We start from the raw sequence: 14681 nt of genomic DNA, 5'->3' as shown, positions 1-14681 counted from the left end.
CTGGGAACCAGGAAGTGGGGGTCTGGGACTCAGCCCCTCCCCCCCCCACGAGCTCTGGCAGATGGGGGCAGGGAGCGGCCATCAGTCAAGCTCCCCCCAGCTCCTCCGTGAGGCCACGATAGCAGGTGTCGGATGGCCTGGGGGGCAAGAGGAGAAACTCAACCTGTGCCCCCCAACGACTCTTACTCTCAAGACGAGAAACCAACACAGCCCTGACGTCCTGGCTCCATGTACAGTCAATTGAGCTCCCAGGGGGCACGTGCAAGGTCAGGTGACACTTTCTGAGCACCTACTATGTGCCTGACACTTGGAGATCCTTGATCTCCTTTCGCTGCTGAAAGACCTGACACAAACCCCATTTTAAAGATGGGGAAACTGAGTCCCAAGCACAAAATATGGGGCCTATCCAGGCTTCGGGCCACGTCCGCTGGAAGATCCAAGATCTGGCCTGCCTAGACTTTAAACATATACAATTTTTATTTTGTAAAAAGAGCATGAAACCAAAACTGTAGAAAAAAAAATACGAAAGGGTGTTAATTGCCACAAGATACCGTGAACTTTCTTGCAGGGGGGGCAGGGGTCGGGGTGCAGGGGGAGACTCCAGCCTGCTGACTGCAATTCACACACAGGTCTACTGGCATCGAGGACCATTGCTAATGGTGGAAAAGCTTGGGCCCAAGTGAGCTAGAAAAGTCCCTTGTCTGTGTCGTCTTTCAAAGGCTTCCACTGAATGAACTGCAAGATACAGGATTCTTTCACCCCAAAGCCTGTCCTGACATGCAAGGGACCGAAAGCGAGACTGTTTGCTCGGTCTCTAGCGGGGCTTTGGGGCAGCGACCCGGCCTCCGGCTTTGGAGGCAAGTTTTGCGTCCCAGCCAGCTGTGCCTAAGCGGCGGGATCCAGCCCAGGGGGCCGAGGCCACTGTGGACGTGAGTCACCGAGGGCAAAGGTCCGCAGAGACTTAGTCATGCCCCAGCCCAGCCTGGAGTCTGACCTTTCCCAGAGGGAAGCCCGAGCTAGAGAGACTCCCACACCAGGTCTATTGTCTCAGAAAGTGGCTACACTGGGCAAAACCAAACCCGTGGAGAAAACAGGTGGCAGGAGGAGAGGCCTGCTTTAAGGTGGTTCCAATGTTTCTAGGATACTAATTCGTGGAAAGATGCTTAATTTAGCAGAAGAATTTTATTTTAAGCATGTGCATTTATATTTATTAAACAAAGCTCAAAATACAACCTTCGGGAACCTCCAAGTAATAAAGTGACTCATATTAGGATGTGATGACTCAGTGGGGGAAGAGGGAGCCCCACCACCCACGCCTCCTTTCTAAAAAATCAATTTGCCCTCTCAACAGGTGATGGGAGCCTCTGCCATCAGACTGTTCCAAGAACATCGTCCAGCAAAACAAAACACCAAATTCTCTTCAAACAATTTAAGTCTCAAAGCTGAGTAATCCGATGCAGGCAGGGTTCCAAGAGACACCCCCGCAGGACACAGAGAGCCAGGGAGCTCCTTGGCTGGGGCCAGGGGCCTGAATTCAGAAAGATTTACCAGCTGAAAAATTCCAAAACCCTGTGTCATGTGGGGGAACCTTCCAAAACATTGGATCCCGCCCAGAAGTGGCCAGTCGCTCAGAGCCATGGCAACCCTGTTTCTGCTGCCACATCACTTTTATTTTTGTGTCCTTAGATTTTTTCCTGTTTTGCAATGTTTTGCTGGGACCCCCAACTCCGCCTGAGGCCCGGGTGGCCGGGGGCCAGGGTTACCAGCTGAAGGTCAGGGACAGCCTGGACTTCTCCACGTGAACTTCGCCTGGAAGGTTATTACACATTTTTTAAATTTCAGAGAATATATGGAGGCTTTGGGGCCATTGCCGAGCACGGTAAATAGGAAAGATCCTCATCACCCTGTTCGGTTTCTCTCTCTGTCCTCACGGACATGAGAGGAGGGCTTCCCCGGGGAGGGGCGGGGCAGGAGGGGGGTGTCACGTCCAACTGCACTTGGGATTCCGGCTCTGTCGCCAGCTGTGGGCTGACCCGGGACTTGTGTCTTGACCCCTACGAGCCTCAGTTCCCTCAACTATAAACGGGGACAATGTCACCTGCCCCTTGGGGCTGGTGTGACAACTGAAGGAGACGACACCCAGTCCACAGTATGCGTGAGCACCTACTATGTGCTAGGGATCGTTCCAGATGCTGTGGATACAGCAGCAAACAGCAGGTCTCTGTCCTCAAGGAGCTACGATGTGGGAGGCCAGATAACAGACGAATAAGCAAACAGGCAAGACAGTTTCAGCAGCGATACCTGGGGCCACCAAGAAAACAAAGCAGGACAGTGGGACAGAAGGGGACAGGGTCATGGGGCACGCTGAACAACTTCAGAGCGGACGGTCAAGGAGGGGCTCGTTGAGAAAGTCACCTCTGTGCTGAGCCTTGAAGGCAGAGGAGGACCCAGCCTGGTATAAAGAAATGGTAGAAGGACATCCTAAGAGGGAACAGCCAAAGCAAAGGTCCTGAGGCAGAAACGAGCAGGGGGTGTCTGAGGACAGACCGAAGACAGGTGTAGCTACAGCCAAGTGAACAAGGAGAGAGTCCAAAAAGCTGAATTCAGAGGGATGGGCGAGGGCCAGGTCATACCGGCTCCTGGAAGTCATGAAAATAATGAAAAACAGTAATAAAAATAATATCATAATCATTATTATTACTGCTGCTATAAATAAGATGCCATTTTCCAAAACACCAAGCTTTTCTAACTTCAGAAACACCATGCTGCCCCTCTCCTACTGTTTTTCCGACAGTCTCCAATTTGTCATCCCGCTGGAGTAGAAGCTGCCAACTCCATTTTAGTCGACAGCTATAAAAAGAACATTGGACCCAGTGGTGCCGATGACCCAACACGGGGGCTAAGATTAGCCCAGGAGGCTGTCACCTTTCCTTAATGTGAGAACCAGCTGGGGTTCCCCTTCCTTGGAAAACTTCAGCTGTTCCACTCCGCCCCGCCCCGCTGCGCCCTTGCCGGCCAAGCTGTCCATGGAGATGGGAACGGGATGCGTTTTGGAAAAACGAAGTTGAGCAACAGGGAGTCCCCCTGCCGAAGGCAGTCCCGGGCTAGGAGGCGAGTACTTAGGGTCAAAAGAGCACGACGAGCCCCCTGTCTGTCAGAGCCCCGAGGAGCCCGACATCCCACGAGGGAAGGCCCACCGCGTCCTGGGGGCTCAGGGGCGTCTCCGAGACCCCTGCTGGCCTGTTGGCACTGATCCAGAAGCCACCTTCACCCGGGATTCTTTAGGCTAGGCATGAAAGCGTTCTGCACGGATTCTTTCGAGCCCGGGGCCCATTGCAGAATCCAAGGGTCTATCTCACCACAAAATGGTTCCAGTCAGTGGTTCAAAGCAGCTGAAGGGTCTTCAGGCAAATTAACCTTGTTCTAAGCTTCTTCAAAATAGAAGAGCTAACGGCCAAGGGGGCAGACTCTTAAGCCAGGCTGCCTGGGGTCGAACCTACCCCTGCCATGTTACTAGCTGTGTGATCTTCCCCGAGTCACTTAACCTCTCTGGGCTCAGCTCCTCGTGAGGAAAATCAGGACAATGGTAGCTACCTGGTAGGGCTGTCGTGAGGAATGAGATTCGTTAATACATATAAAGTGCTCAGAGGCCTGGCATCTAGCTCATTATGACTACTTTTTGTTGTCTTTCAATGCCCCTTGGTTCCATGAGATAGAATTTTATTCATCTCTGTTCTTTCCACAGCCTGAATATAATGATAACAACAAAAGCTAATATCCGGTGAGCATTTACCATGTGCTACGAGCTATGCCAAGAGCCCAAGGTGTGCCACCATCTATCTCATTTCAGCTTTTCTTCTCTCTAGAGAAGGAAATCATCCGTATTTTACGGAAGGGTCAAACGCCGGCTCCGAGAGGTGACGTGACTTATCCAGGATGCCGAAGCCACTCAGCGCAGGTCAGGGATTCGAACCCGGGCCTTCTGACCTCAGGCCCTGTGCTCGTCACCGTCCAGTCAATGCTGTCTATGGGCTGAGCAAGGAGAACTGTGACCGTAAAAACAACAGCGAACGTTCGGCAAGCGCTCCGTGCACGTTATGCGTGCACTGACCGTGTCTGCACTGGGCTCCTGCGGGGGGCGGGGGAGCATCAGTACCTCATTTTACAGAGCAGGAAACGGAGGCCCAGGGAGGCTGGACATCAGGATCATGCCGGGCACTCTCTGTGGGGGAGTCCCCTCACTGCACGCCTAGCGGAGCGCCTCCCGCAGGCAGCGGCTTAGACGAGACAGTACGTGGACGGTCGCGGACAAAGATCCCAGGAAGCTGCTCTGATTATTCTCCTTATTCATACACCACTTTTCAAAGGTGAGACAGACCGAGTTTTCTTGCCTCCACGAGGTCAACTGTGAAACTTCTTTTGAAACCAAGAGAAAGCAAGCTACAGGATAAACGCCGTCGATTCATTCCCTCAACAAACACTTAACCGGGGCGTCTGAGCAGCATCTCAAGTGCGTGAACTCCCCGGACAACGCAGGCTGACTGGTTCCCAACTCTGCAAGGGACCAGGAAGGACCCGGCCTCCAAGCCACCCCCACGCAGACCTGGGCATGGAGAACGAGACATCTGCAGATTACCAGCATTTTCCCCTCTGCCAGGAAGGTGCTGTGAGGCCACAGGCTTCTTGCGAAAGTCAGCAGAAGGCCCGCAGGACAGTCGGCTCGCACGGAAGGTGTGTCAAACCCGCAGCAGCTAACGTGTGCTTGGTCATGTACATCTCAGGCCACTCTCCTGCTGAAGAACTCTCCGTGACTCCCTCTTAGCTCCCCCACGTGCAGACCATACCAAGGCCGTGTCTCTACCCGGTACTGGGAAACTTGTGCTGGCCTCTGCCTGTTTGGCAACACATTCCAGCCACGCTGGTTTGCTCTCCGATTTACAAAAGCCTAGCAAATTCCTGCAGGAGAGAGTATCACACCCTTCCACCATCTGAAAAGTAAGCCTCCCCCAGGATGCTCAGAAACGTGCGAGCCTCCATGGATCCATTATGCTATATACAGGCCTCAGCCCCAGGAAAGAACAGTAACAAAGAGCGATCGTTAATGTGTATTGAGCACTTACTACGTGCCAAGCTTTTTATGAGTGCTTACCATGTAGAAATCCTTGATCCTTAAACCACCCTACGAGGCAGGAGTGTCATCATATCGTATAGATGAGGAAACTGTTACCCAGAGAAGATAAGTAACCTGCCCAAGGTCACACAGCTAGAAAATGGTGGAGCTGGGTTTGGGCTTAGGAGCGTGAGCTCTCGCCTAAATGACCAAAGGAATATAAACGATGTTCGTTGCCGAGTCACTTATAATAGCACAGAGCGGGAAGCAGCCTCGGGCCCGATAAAAGGAGATAGTCGAATAAAGTCCTGGACAAACATAGGACAGAAGGCAAAGCATCCGTGGAAATGTCTGCATCCCTAATCCCTCACTGCACCACCACTGCCCCTCGAACCCACAATGACCGACCACGTACCCTCTAAACCACTTCCAAGCCCACCCAGCCCTTTCCAGCCCCCCACTGCCGTAGGCTTATTTATGTCATGCCTGGTCACAGAGCCAGCCCACCCCAAGAGGAGGCTTTATGTGAACTGGGAAAAAACACCCCTCCCCCAAGACCCCCTGCTTCCTCCTGCTAGCAGTGGTCTTAGTAATACACAGATTGATGATGCATCCCATTTGAAGAGCAGCCCCCAGAGGAGAGGGGCCCTTGTGCAGTGCACAGTCCTCACGACTGGACAACCCTGCCTACGATGGTCTCTGTATCATCCCCAGGGCGGTAAACAAATACGAATACACCCCCTTTTAGTGAAATCGTGTCCATTAGAGAAAAAAATTGACCTAGCATCCATAACTCTCAAATAATTGTATAACTTGAGATTTATCATTCTCTTTTTACCATGACCTCATTGGCAAAAGATATTAACAGATGATATGTGGAAAAAAAGAATACACGTGAGCAAAAACAAAAATATTAAACCTCTCATAGCAAAGTAATGTGAAGTGAAGAGAAGTACCAATTCAGCAAATATTTTTTAACTAAAAAAAATTTAAAAATGGCGGGACACCTGGGTGGCTCAGTCGGTTAAGCATCCGACTCTTGGTTTCGGCTCAGGTCATGATCTCATGCTTCGTGAGTTCAAGCCCCACACTGGGCTCTGTGCTGACGGTGTGGAGCCTGCTTGGGATTCTCTTTCTCCCTCTCTCTCTGTCCCACCTCCACTCATGCTCTCTCCCCTGCTTGCTCTCAAACTTTTTTTTTTTTTAAATAGCACTTCTGGGACGCCTGGGTGGCTCAGTTGATTAGGCGTCCAACTTCAGCTCAGGTCACGATCTCACAGTCTGTGGGTTCGAGCCCCACGTCGGGCTCTGTGCTGACAGCTCAGAGCCTGGAGCGTGCTTCGGATTCTGTGTCTCCCTCTCTCTGCCTCTCCCCTGCTCATGCTCTGTCTCCATCTCTCAAGAATAAACGAACAATTTTAAAAATGGCACTTCTGGGATGGGGTGAAGCCATTACTGGCATAGTATTGATGGCAGTTTCAATTTGTACATTTCTGGAAGTTAATTTAGCAATATGTATTTAAAGCTCTCAAAACAACTATCCAAAATTGCACTCTAGGAACAAACCGTACATGCACAAAGACAGACAAAACACTCACGTATCAAAGACCAATTAACTGTCCTACAAGTATTAAAAGATTCATTGCAGCACTATTCGTAATAAAAAAAAAATACATGGAACTTATGTTTATAGCTTACAATAAACTTGGAGTTGTTATGATTACTCGACATGCATTAACCTCTTTAGCCTTCATGACAACCCTGTGGCAATAAGAACCCTTGTTATTATCGTTCTATATAAAAGGAGACGAAGGCACTGGAAGGGGAGATCATTTGCCTGAGATCACACAACAAGTAGCAAAGTCAGCCTCTGAACCCAGGATGTCCAGGGCCACAGCACTCAAACTTACTCGCCCTGTGGAATGGCCTCCTTTTCTGGTAATAGCATCAGGTGGAGAAGGTTTGCCTCTCTGTGTGAAATAATAGTTTAAAAAAAAAAAAAAAAGAAGAAGGGCGCCTGGGTGGCTCAGCCAGTGAAGCACCTGACTTGGCTCAGGTCATGATCTCACAGTTCGTGAGTTCGAGCCCCGCGTCGGGCTCCCTGCTGACCGCTCAGAGCCTGGAGCCTGCTTTGGATTCTGTGTCTCCCTTTCCGCCCCTCCCCGACTCACACTCTATTTCTCTGTCTCTAAACAATAAACATTTTTTTAAAAAATTTAAAAAGAGTCATAAGGTTATCGTCCAACGAGAGAGCCCGGGAGCAGCCGAAACGCTGTGGCACATCCACGCAGCAGTGAACTGCGTTGACATCCACGGCTGGAGGCCTGGGAAGCTTCCCGTGGGGAGTAAGAAGAACAGAAACTAAGACCCTGCCCACAGGACCCATTCCCCAAATCCGTGCCGTCGGAAAGAAAGAGACGGCCGTTTTATGTGGTGCTGGAGGACAAGGAAAGAGCTCAAAAAGCCCCCTGACCTGTGGTCTTCTCAGTAAACACGACTTTGGACTCGGCCGTGAAGTTCTGTCCCGTGAGGATCATCTGCTGGCCCCCGTAGACCAGGCAGCTGTCGATGTCCTGTCTTTCCACCATGGGCAGCTCGTGGGCGGATCGCTGGGCTGAGGGCGAGGGGAAAAGAAGTCATTGCAATGGCAGAAGAAGTCTGCTCAAAAGAGGCTGATTTCACGGCACGCCCCGCCCACCTTTGTCACCTGCCGTCATCACAAACGTGGAGCCATCAGCCCCCACAACGGCTGACCCCGGAAACAACATGTTCCTGTCTTAGTGCCCTCAGTCGTTAGGGCAAGTCTTCTTCCAACAACGCATCTTGTTTTCACAAATCAAGGGACAGGTGTCTGTTCTCCCAACGGGGAGGAAAGGCGAGTGAGATTTGATCTTTATTTTACAAAAAAGGGCAAGTCAACTTTTTCATGAGAGCACCCCTTTGCCAGAGAGTACTCTCTCCTTGTGCCCCCGATGTTAGCAAACGCTTGAAGGGACCATGCATGCTGACACTAGGACCCGGTTCCTGCAGAGTTCAGACATAGTCGCTTGGCAATTCCCTGGCAATCCTGAACTCAGTCTTCAAAACAATATCACCTTACCCCATCACCTCTCTGACCTCACTTTCTAGGATCCCCCTCCTTGCTCACTGTGTTCTAGCCATGCTTCTAGAATGTTCTCAACGTCCCTCAAACACACTCCCCAACTCCTATTTTTGCACACTTGTACTTTCTAGTCCCTCCCTCTCTGGAAAGTTCTTCCTGATGATCTACGTGGTTTCCTTCCTCACTTCTTGCAGGTTTCTCCTCAGGTGCCCCCTCCTCAGGGAGGCTTCCTTACCCCTACCCTCCCTCCCCCTTCCCCTTTATCTTGCATGACCCTGTTTTATTGGGTCACCTGTCTTTCAAATCTCCCCACACTAGAATGTAAGCCCCAGGACGGAGCTCTGTACTGCTGTAAGCCCAAGGCCAGGAACAGTGTCTTCTTGGATTTAGTAGGAGGTGCTAGGGATGAATGGACAGAAGGACGGATGGATGGATGGATGGATAGATGGATGGATAGATGGACGGACAAATGGACAGATGGAAGGATGAATGGACGGATGGACAGATGGATGGATGGATGGACGGATGGATGGATGGATGGATGGACAGATGGATGGATGGATGGACAAATGGACAGATGGAAGGATGAATGGATGGATGGACAGATGGATGGATGGATGGATGGACACAGATATGGATATATCTCAATATATCTTAATATGTACGTACACGGAAGTCTCTCTATATCTAGATCCTCATCTGTATCTATAATGAATGAAAGATGAAGAAACAGAACAGGTCTATGCTGAGTGTTGAGTCACAACGATATATGCTCACAGCAACTTTCTGAGGAAGGAAGTATTAAAATTATTCACATTTGCCTAGGGAGAAAACTAAAGCTAAGAGAAGTCAGGTCAGGGTGTGTGGTTAAGCTTAGGTCTGAATCGTCAGAAGATGGTTTGTCCAGCTCCAGAGGCCCCAGTCCTTAGTCACTGCAGCCGGCCACTGATTGTTCTGGAATGCAGGCTGCAGGAAAGAACGAAGACCCTCTCCAGCCCCCTTCCCCGCATAGGGTGAGAAACACATCCCAGTCAGCGAGAGGGACTCATCTGCCCGGGCCTCGCCTTAGCAGCGTGGGCTGACGAGGCCGGCCCTCCCCTTATGAGTCAGCCTGAGCTCCTGGCGTTCCTCCCAAGCCCAAGAACCGGGCGGAGGGCCAGCCCTTTCCGTGCCAGGGGCCCGAGGACCTCCCCATCCGGGAGCTGGGGCGGGCAGCAGCCGCATGAGGCCTGGGGGCCCAAACCTAACCCTTCCCTCCTGGCCGGCCTGGACCTCCAGGTGGCGAGCACGCCCCTCCCTCCATCCCGAAGCCCGCTCCTTCGGGAGCAACCGTGCAACTGGCAACATTTCAGGAGTCTACGGTGGACCCGCCAGATGCTCCCAGACACTTCACCTTGAAAGTGCAACCCGATGACTCACAATGATCCCCTGTCGATCTCACCCCATCCCTGGCTCAGCCCAGGGACCAGCCAGCCAGTGCTGAGCCCAGGGGCTGCCGGTTCGGAGCATACATTCAAAAGGCCTCTCTGCAGAAGCTGCTAATTTCTCCCACATGGGCTGGGTCATTAATCCCTTCTTTCAGTATAGGAGTTTTGTAGGACTTCCTAATTGAGCTGCCACAAACGGAGATTTATGAGCAGTGAAGACACCAGTTGCTTCGCCTGGAAAAGCAGGTCCCGACTTTTAAGATCTGCCTCTGATGAGTCTGGGGGGCAGCTGGGGGCTTCGAGCCCCAGGAATGGGGGCCCCCCCCCACCAGGAATGGGGGGGCAAGAGCCATCCCTCCCATTCTGCAGGTGGAAAGCCTGAGTCATCACTCCTGGGCAAGCCAGCCAAGGGCTCGCAGCCAGCCGGGCCGGAGACTGGCCGTGGCCGTGACTCTCGGCGCTGGGTGGGAAGCTGGCCCGGACGGCTGCTCTGTGAATCACTGAGCATTGCTGTGAACACAACGGACTGCTTCTCCTGCAAAGCCTTGCGGTTTTGACCAACCAACTTTTTCTCCCTCTGCCGCATTTGCATTTCCCACCCCTTCTCCTTATCTGAAGGAAAACACTCTTTTTAAACAGAAGTTTAAAGAGAGAGGATGACGAGAGTCCAGCCCAGCTCCCTGTACTTTCTTTTGCCTCCTCTCCAGTCCTGAACCCCCAGTGGGAACCCCAAGAGTCACCGTGAGCTTGTTAGAAACGCAGGGCTATGGGCCCCACCCCAGACCTCCCGAACCCAAGGAAGGGCTCAGGGTAATAAGGACTCCATGTGACCGTTGTGCACTGACAAGAGGAACTCTTAGCTCTGGGGGCACGTTAGAACGAGCCAGGAAGTTTAGAAAGTACGGACACCCGGGCCCTGACCGTAGAGCAGGGGTTCTCAGCCTGGGCACTACTGACCTGTGGGCTGGACCCGTGTTTGCTGTGGGGCCGTCCTGTGAACTGCGGGATGTTTAGCGGCATCCCTGGCCTCCACGGGATGCCAGCTGCACCCCTCCCAGTTGACACACGGAATTACCCCTAGATATAGAGCTGGATGGCCTCTGGGAAGGAGGGGCCCCAAATCGCCCTGGGATGAGAACCACGGACTCCAATGGTCGGAGGGGAGGACCCCAGCCTACATTTTTTTTTTTTTTAAAAGAACCCTTAAGGCTTCCAATGGGCCCCACAAGGTCTGATCCGCAGCACCATCATGGCAGGATGATGCAGGACCCTGGGAACCAAAGGAGAATTCTGGTTTCCTGCTGCTTGGGCTCTGGGATCGGAAAGCCCTGGTTTCAAGGGTTTGCCTCCTGTCACCTCCGTTCTGTGCATCCCTGGGCAAGTGACTTCACCTCTCTGGGTCACAGATGCCGCCTAAGAGTACCTGCCCTCACGAGTCTGCTACAAACAGTACGAGACAACATACTACATGTCAACATGGACGCAGTCAGGACAGACCTGGGAAAATGGCTAACGTCCATAACCCAGATATCCGTCCATGGACGGATGGATGGCCGACGTGTGGTATACCCATACGGAAGGACGATTCAGCCATGAGAAGGAATACAGGCTACACCACAGACGAACCTTGAAAACGTTATGCCAAATGAAGGGCCCGACACCAAAGGACAACTGTTCTATGCTCCATATTCACAACGCTCAGAATAAGGGCATCCATTGAGAAGGAAAACGGACGGGGGAGCCCAGGAGTCTGGGGTTCCTTTTTGGGGTGGTGGACAGGCTCCATACCCATACGGCTGGTGGTAACGCCACCTCGCGAGTGTCCCCCACACCCCAGAACTGTAGTCCTTACGGCGGGCTCAATGGTAAACTGTGTTAGGTGTATTTTACCACGACAAAACAGGACAAAACAGGACAAACACAAGACCATCGAGTATAAAACAAAAGCTCTCAGCCAGGGCCTAGCGCACAGTAACCATTCGAGAAACTATTCTTTAACACCGTTAACTTCCAAACTGCCGCTCTTTCTTGCCCAGCCGTTTTCAAAATATCTTCTCATCTGTTACCGTAACAGACCCTTAAATGACGGCCCTGCTGGAGCACCGAGGGAGGCACTGTTCACGACACTGGAGGGACTGAGAAACAAATCCTAGGCTACTCAGCTCCATCCAGGGGCGGCCCCAGCTTGGGTGCGGGCTAGAGCGTTGGGCGGTCCTCGGTCCTCGCTCGAGTGACCCTCGCGTGGGCTTCTCCAAACCTGGCTCCCCATCTGTAAAGTGCAACTCTTCCCAGACCCCCCCTCCCAGGCCGTCCCGAGGCATCCATGGGAGAACGCACACGAAGCGTCTCTGCCTCGGTAAATTTCAGCCAGCAAGGTCACCGACGCTAAAGCCTGCAGTGTCTCGAGTACGTCCCACGCGCCAGGCACTGGCTAAGCGTGGCCGCCTTACAGTCAGTATTTCGCCAAATGTGTGCCGACCACGCCCCGTGTGTTTGCACGGCCCGTGTGCTCTGGGCGCTGCTGGTCTTGGTGGATCCTGAACCATTAGCTAGGATTTCCCAACCTTCACTGCCAGAGTGTCTCCAAGTAAGGTCCCCAGGTCACCTGGTTGGAGGAGGTGCTTAATCGACATGCAGCTACGCAGGCCACCCCTCAAGCCACTGCACCCGGAGCTCCTAGAATTTGCATGTGAACAATCTTTCCAGGTGACTTGTTGCCCACATTTGTTTAAGAGCCAACTTTGACTCTGAAGAGGCCACATCCGGGCAAGGGGACCTCCTCCAGGGAATGCCCCTGCATCCTCAGAGAGCCCAGAAGCAAAGCAAACAAAGCCAATTAGCCTCCGAAAGAGGAACTGAAGGAGGAAAACAGCAACCAAAATTACCCTCCTGGGGTCCTCTTCTTCCTCTCTCTCTGATGCAACTGCTCACACCTATGGCTGTTAATTGGACCGACACCACCCAGGACCTGTGGGAGGGCTCTCAGGAAGCCCGGGCCCACACCAGCCCCCATCAGCAGCCCCCTGACTCTCCTTCAGCCTGTCCACCGTTAGAGAATCTAAACCACCCAAACCGGTTACCCTGCACTGTTCTCCCCCCTCCCAGACCAGGGGCCGCCATTTTAAAGCCATCCCGAGGGCCCCGCTCTCGCCTGTGGGTGAAGTCTAGGCCCCCTGTTCCAGCTTAAGCTTCTAGGTGGCCCTCACCAAGAGACTTCCCCAGGCCTCCCTCCTGCCCCCAGATTCTGGCACGTCATAAAGGGGCTTGGGGCTCCTGTGTTTTACGAGCTCTGAATCAACAGGGCACTGTTGGTTTAACCAGTTTGGGTGTTTGCTTTTACCAGCAACAGTGGCTGATGGGGAGCGGCAAGGCGGTGAGGGGAAATTCTCACCGGCGTGGGGTCCTGCGGGGTCTGCCCGAGTCAGCCTGGAAACGGAACATTTCTGCCTGCCTGTCTAGGATCCGCCCCGTCACTGGGGTGTGTGGCCAAGAATTACGATCTGCCCGAAAAACCTCAGGAGACAGGCAGGAGAGGCTGGACAGAGAAATCTGATGCCGCAAAGTAGGTGGATTCTGCTAATAATAGCGAATAATTACAGCTGCCATAGAGAGCGCCTGGGTTTCCAAGCACTTCGCGTATACATTTTTGTTGATATTATAACACACGTGAAGAGGCAATTTGGGGCCGTGGGTAAAAGGCTGCTGCCTAAGTCCAAAGCCCAGCTCGGTGACCTCCGAGCTTTGGGACCGTGGGCAAGTCCCGTAATCTCTCTGTGTCTCTCTTTTCTCATCTATAAAATGGGCATAATCAAAGTACCAGCCTGATGGGGCTGTTTGCAGATTAAATGAGTTACACGAATGCAAGCTAGACTGTGGGATTCCACTACCCTGAGAGGCCCCTTTTCGGTAAAGGCTTCCCCGTGGGAAAGCCGCCAGCCAGACCAGGCAAGGAGGGGCGTCCCGGAAGCCTCGTCCTGGCCGAAGCCCTGACCACCCCTGGCCACAGTGCTCCGGCTGCTGCACACCCTTCTCGTGTCTCCATCAGGCCGCCGTCCTTGGCTGATGTATTCCGGCCCGGCTCAGAATAAGGTGCTGACTCAGACCTGGCCGGAGACCGGCCCCTCAAGCCCCTCAGGCCCCTCGGCCCCTGCCCCGGATGTTCCCCGGTCTTCCCTGGGAAGTGGGAGGTGGGACAGCAGACCCCAATGCTCCCTGCGTGTGGGGTCCACCTCTGTGAGGGTCCTGTCGGCACTCACACCACAGGAGTGGGGTACCGTGGGCACGAATACACGGGGTCCGCTGTGCATGTGACCACCTTCTAACTCCAGACCTCAGGGGGCCTCAGCTTTCTCGCCTGGAGTATGGGACAGTAACGTGTGCCCTGAAGGGCTGGTGTATCTCAGCTCATCGAACCCACAAAGCTCGTGGGCCATCGCGGGAGCTACTTTCTTGCTCAATTACTATCCCTTTCCAATGCGCTAGCGGGGACATTCCCACGTGTCTCCATACAAGACCCTCCCCCCCGAGAGCTGCAGGCCTCTCCGTGAGCTGGACGAGTGTCCCGGTCACCGAAGGACCCAGGCGGCCTGGACGGGGGAAAGGACACGGGTGTCACCCCCAGCTCTGCCCTTCTCCTTGCCAGCCGCGCGGCCGCAGCAAACCCCAAAACTCTTCCGAACCTCAACCCCCTAGAACAGGAGCTCCACGAGGGGGGCGTTCCAGGCCCCTGACACTCGCTGGCAGGTGCCAATCCAGCAATGTTACCGAATGCACCAGCCGAGCGAGTCCGCGAGGCGAGCCTCCCCGTGGAGCCAAGTTCCGACACGCGAGGGTCAGGGGCGCCGCAGGCCTTCGGTCGGGGCAGTGATGCCTTCCCTGCACCTGTGTGACCGGCCCGGTGAAGGGCCGGACGTTCTGTCTTCAATCAGCGGAGAAGCCACCCGGCTCCTGCGTTCCCACCCCCGCGCCCAGGTCTCCTGCACGCACCCCCTGGCCCACACGCTCCTCCGGCCAGGTCACTCTCCAGGTCCTGTCTCAGCAG

General features: G+C 53.5%; 1 protein-coding gene across 7 annotated transcripts in view; it reads right to left on the bottom strand.

Moving 5' to 3' along the window:
- NFATC2 (nuclear factor of activated T cells 2) overlaps positions 1–14681 on the bottom strand; it is a 160135-nt gene that overhangs the window by 54979 nt on the left and 90475 nt on the right. For all 7 annotated transcript variants that reach the window (XM_045444220.1, XM_045444222.1, XM_045444217.1 and 4 more), the window contains exon 6: positions 7584–7724. In XM_045444220.1, the coding sequence (XP_045300176.1) occupies positions 7584–7724 (141 nt within the window). The remainder of the gene's footprint in view (positions 1–7583; positions 7725–14681) is intronic.

This window comes from Leopardus geoffroyi, chromosome A3, assembly GCF_018350155.1.
Source record: "Leopardus geoffroyi isolate Oge1 chromosome A3, O.geoffroyi_Oge1_pat1.0, whole genome shotgun sequence".
Taxonomy (NCBI): domain Eukaryota; kingdom Metazoa; phylum Chordata; class Mammalia; order Carnivora; family Felidae; genus Leopardus; species Leopardus geoffroyi.
The sequence above is the reverse complement of the archived record's forward strand: the minus strand, read 5'-3'. Positions and strand labels throughout refer to the sequence as shown.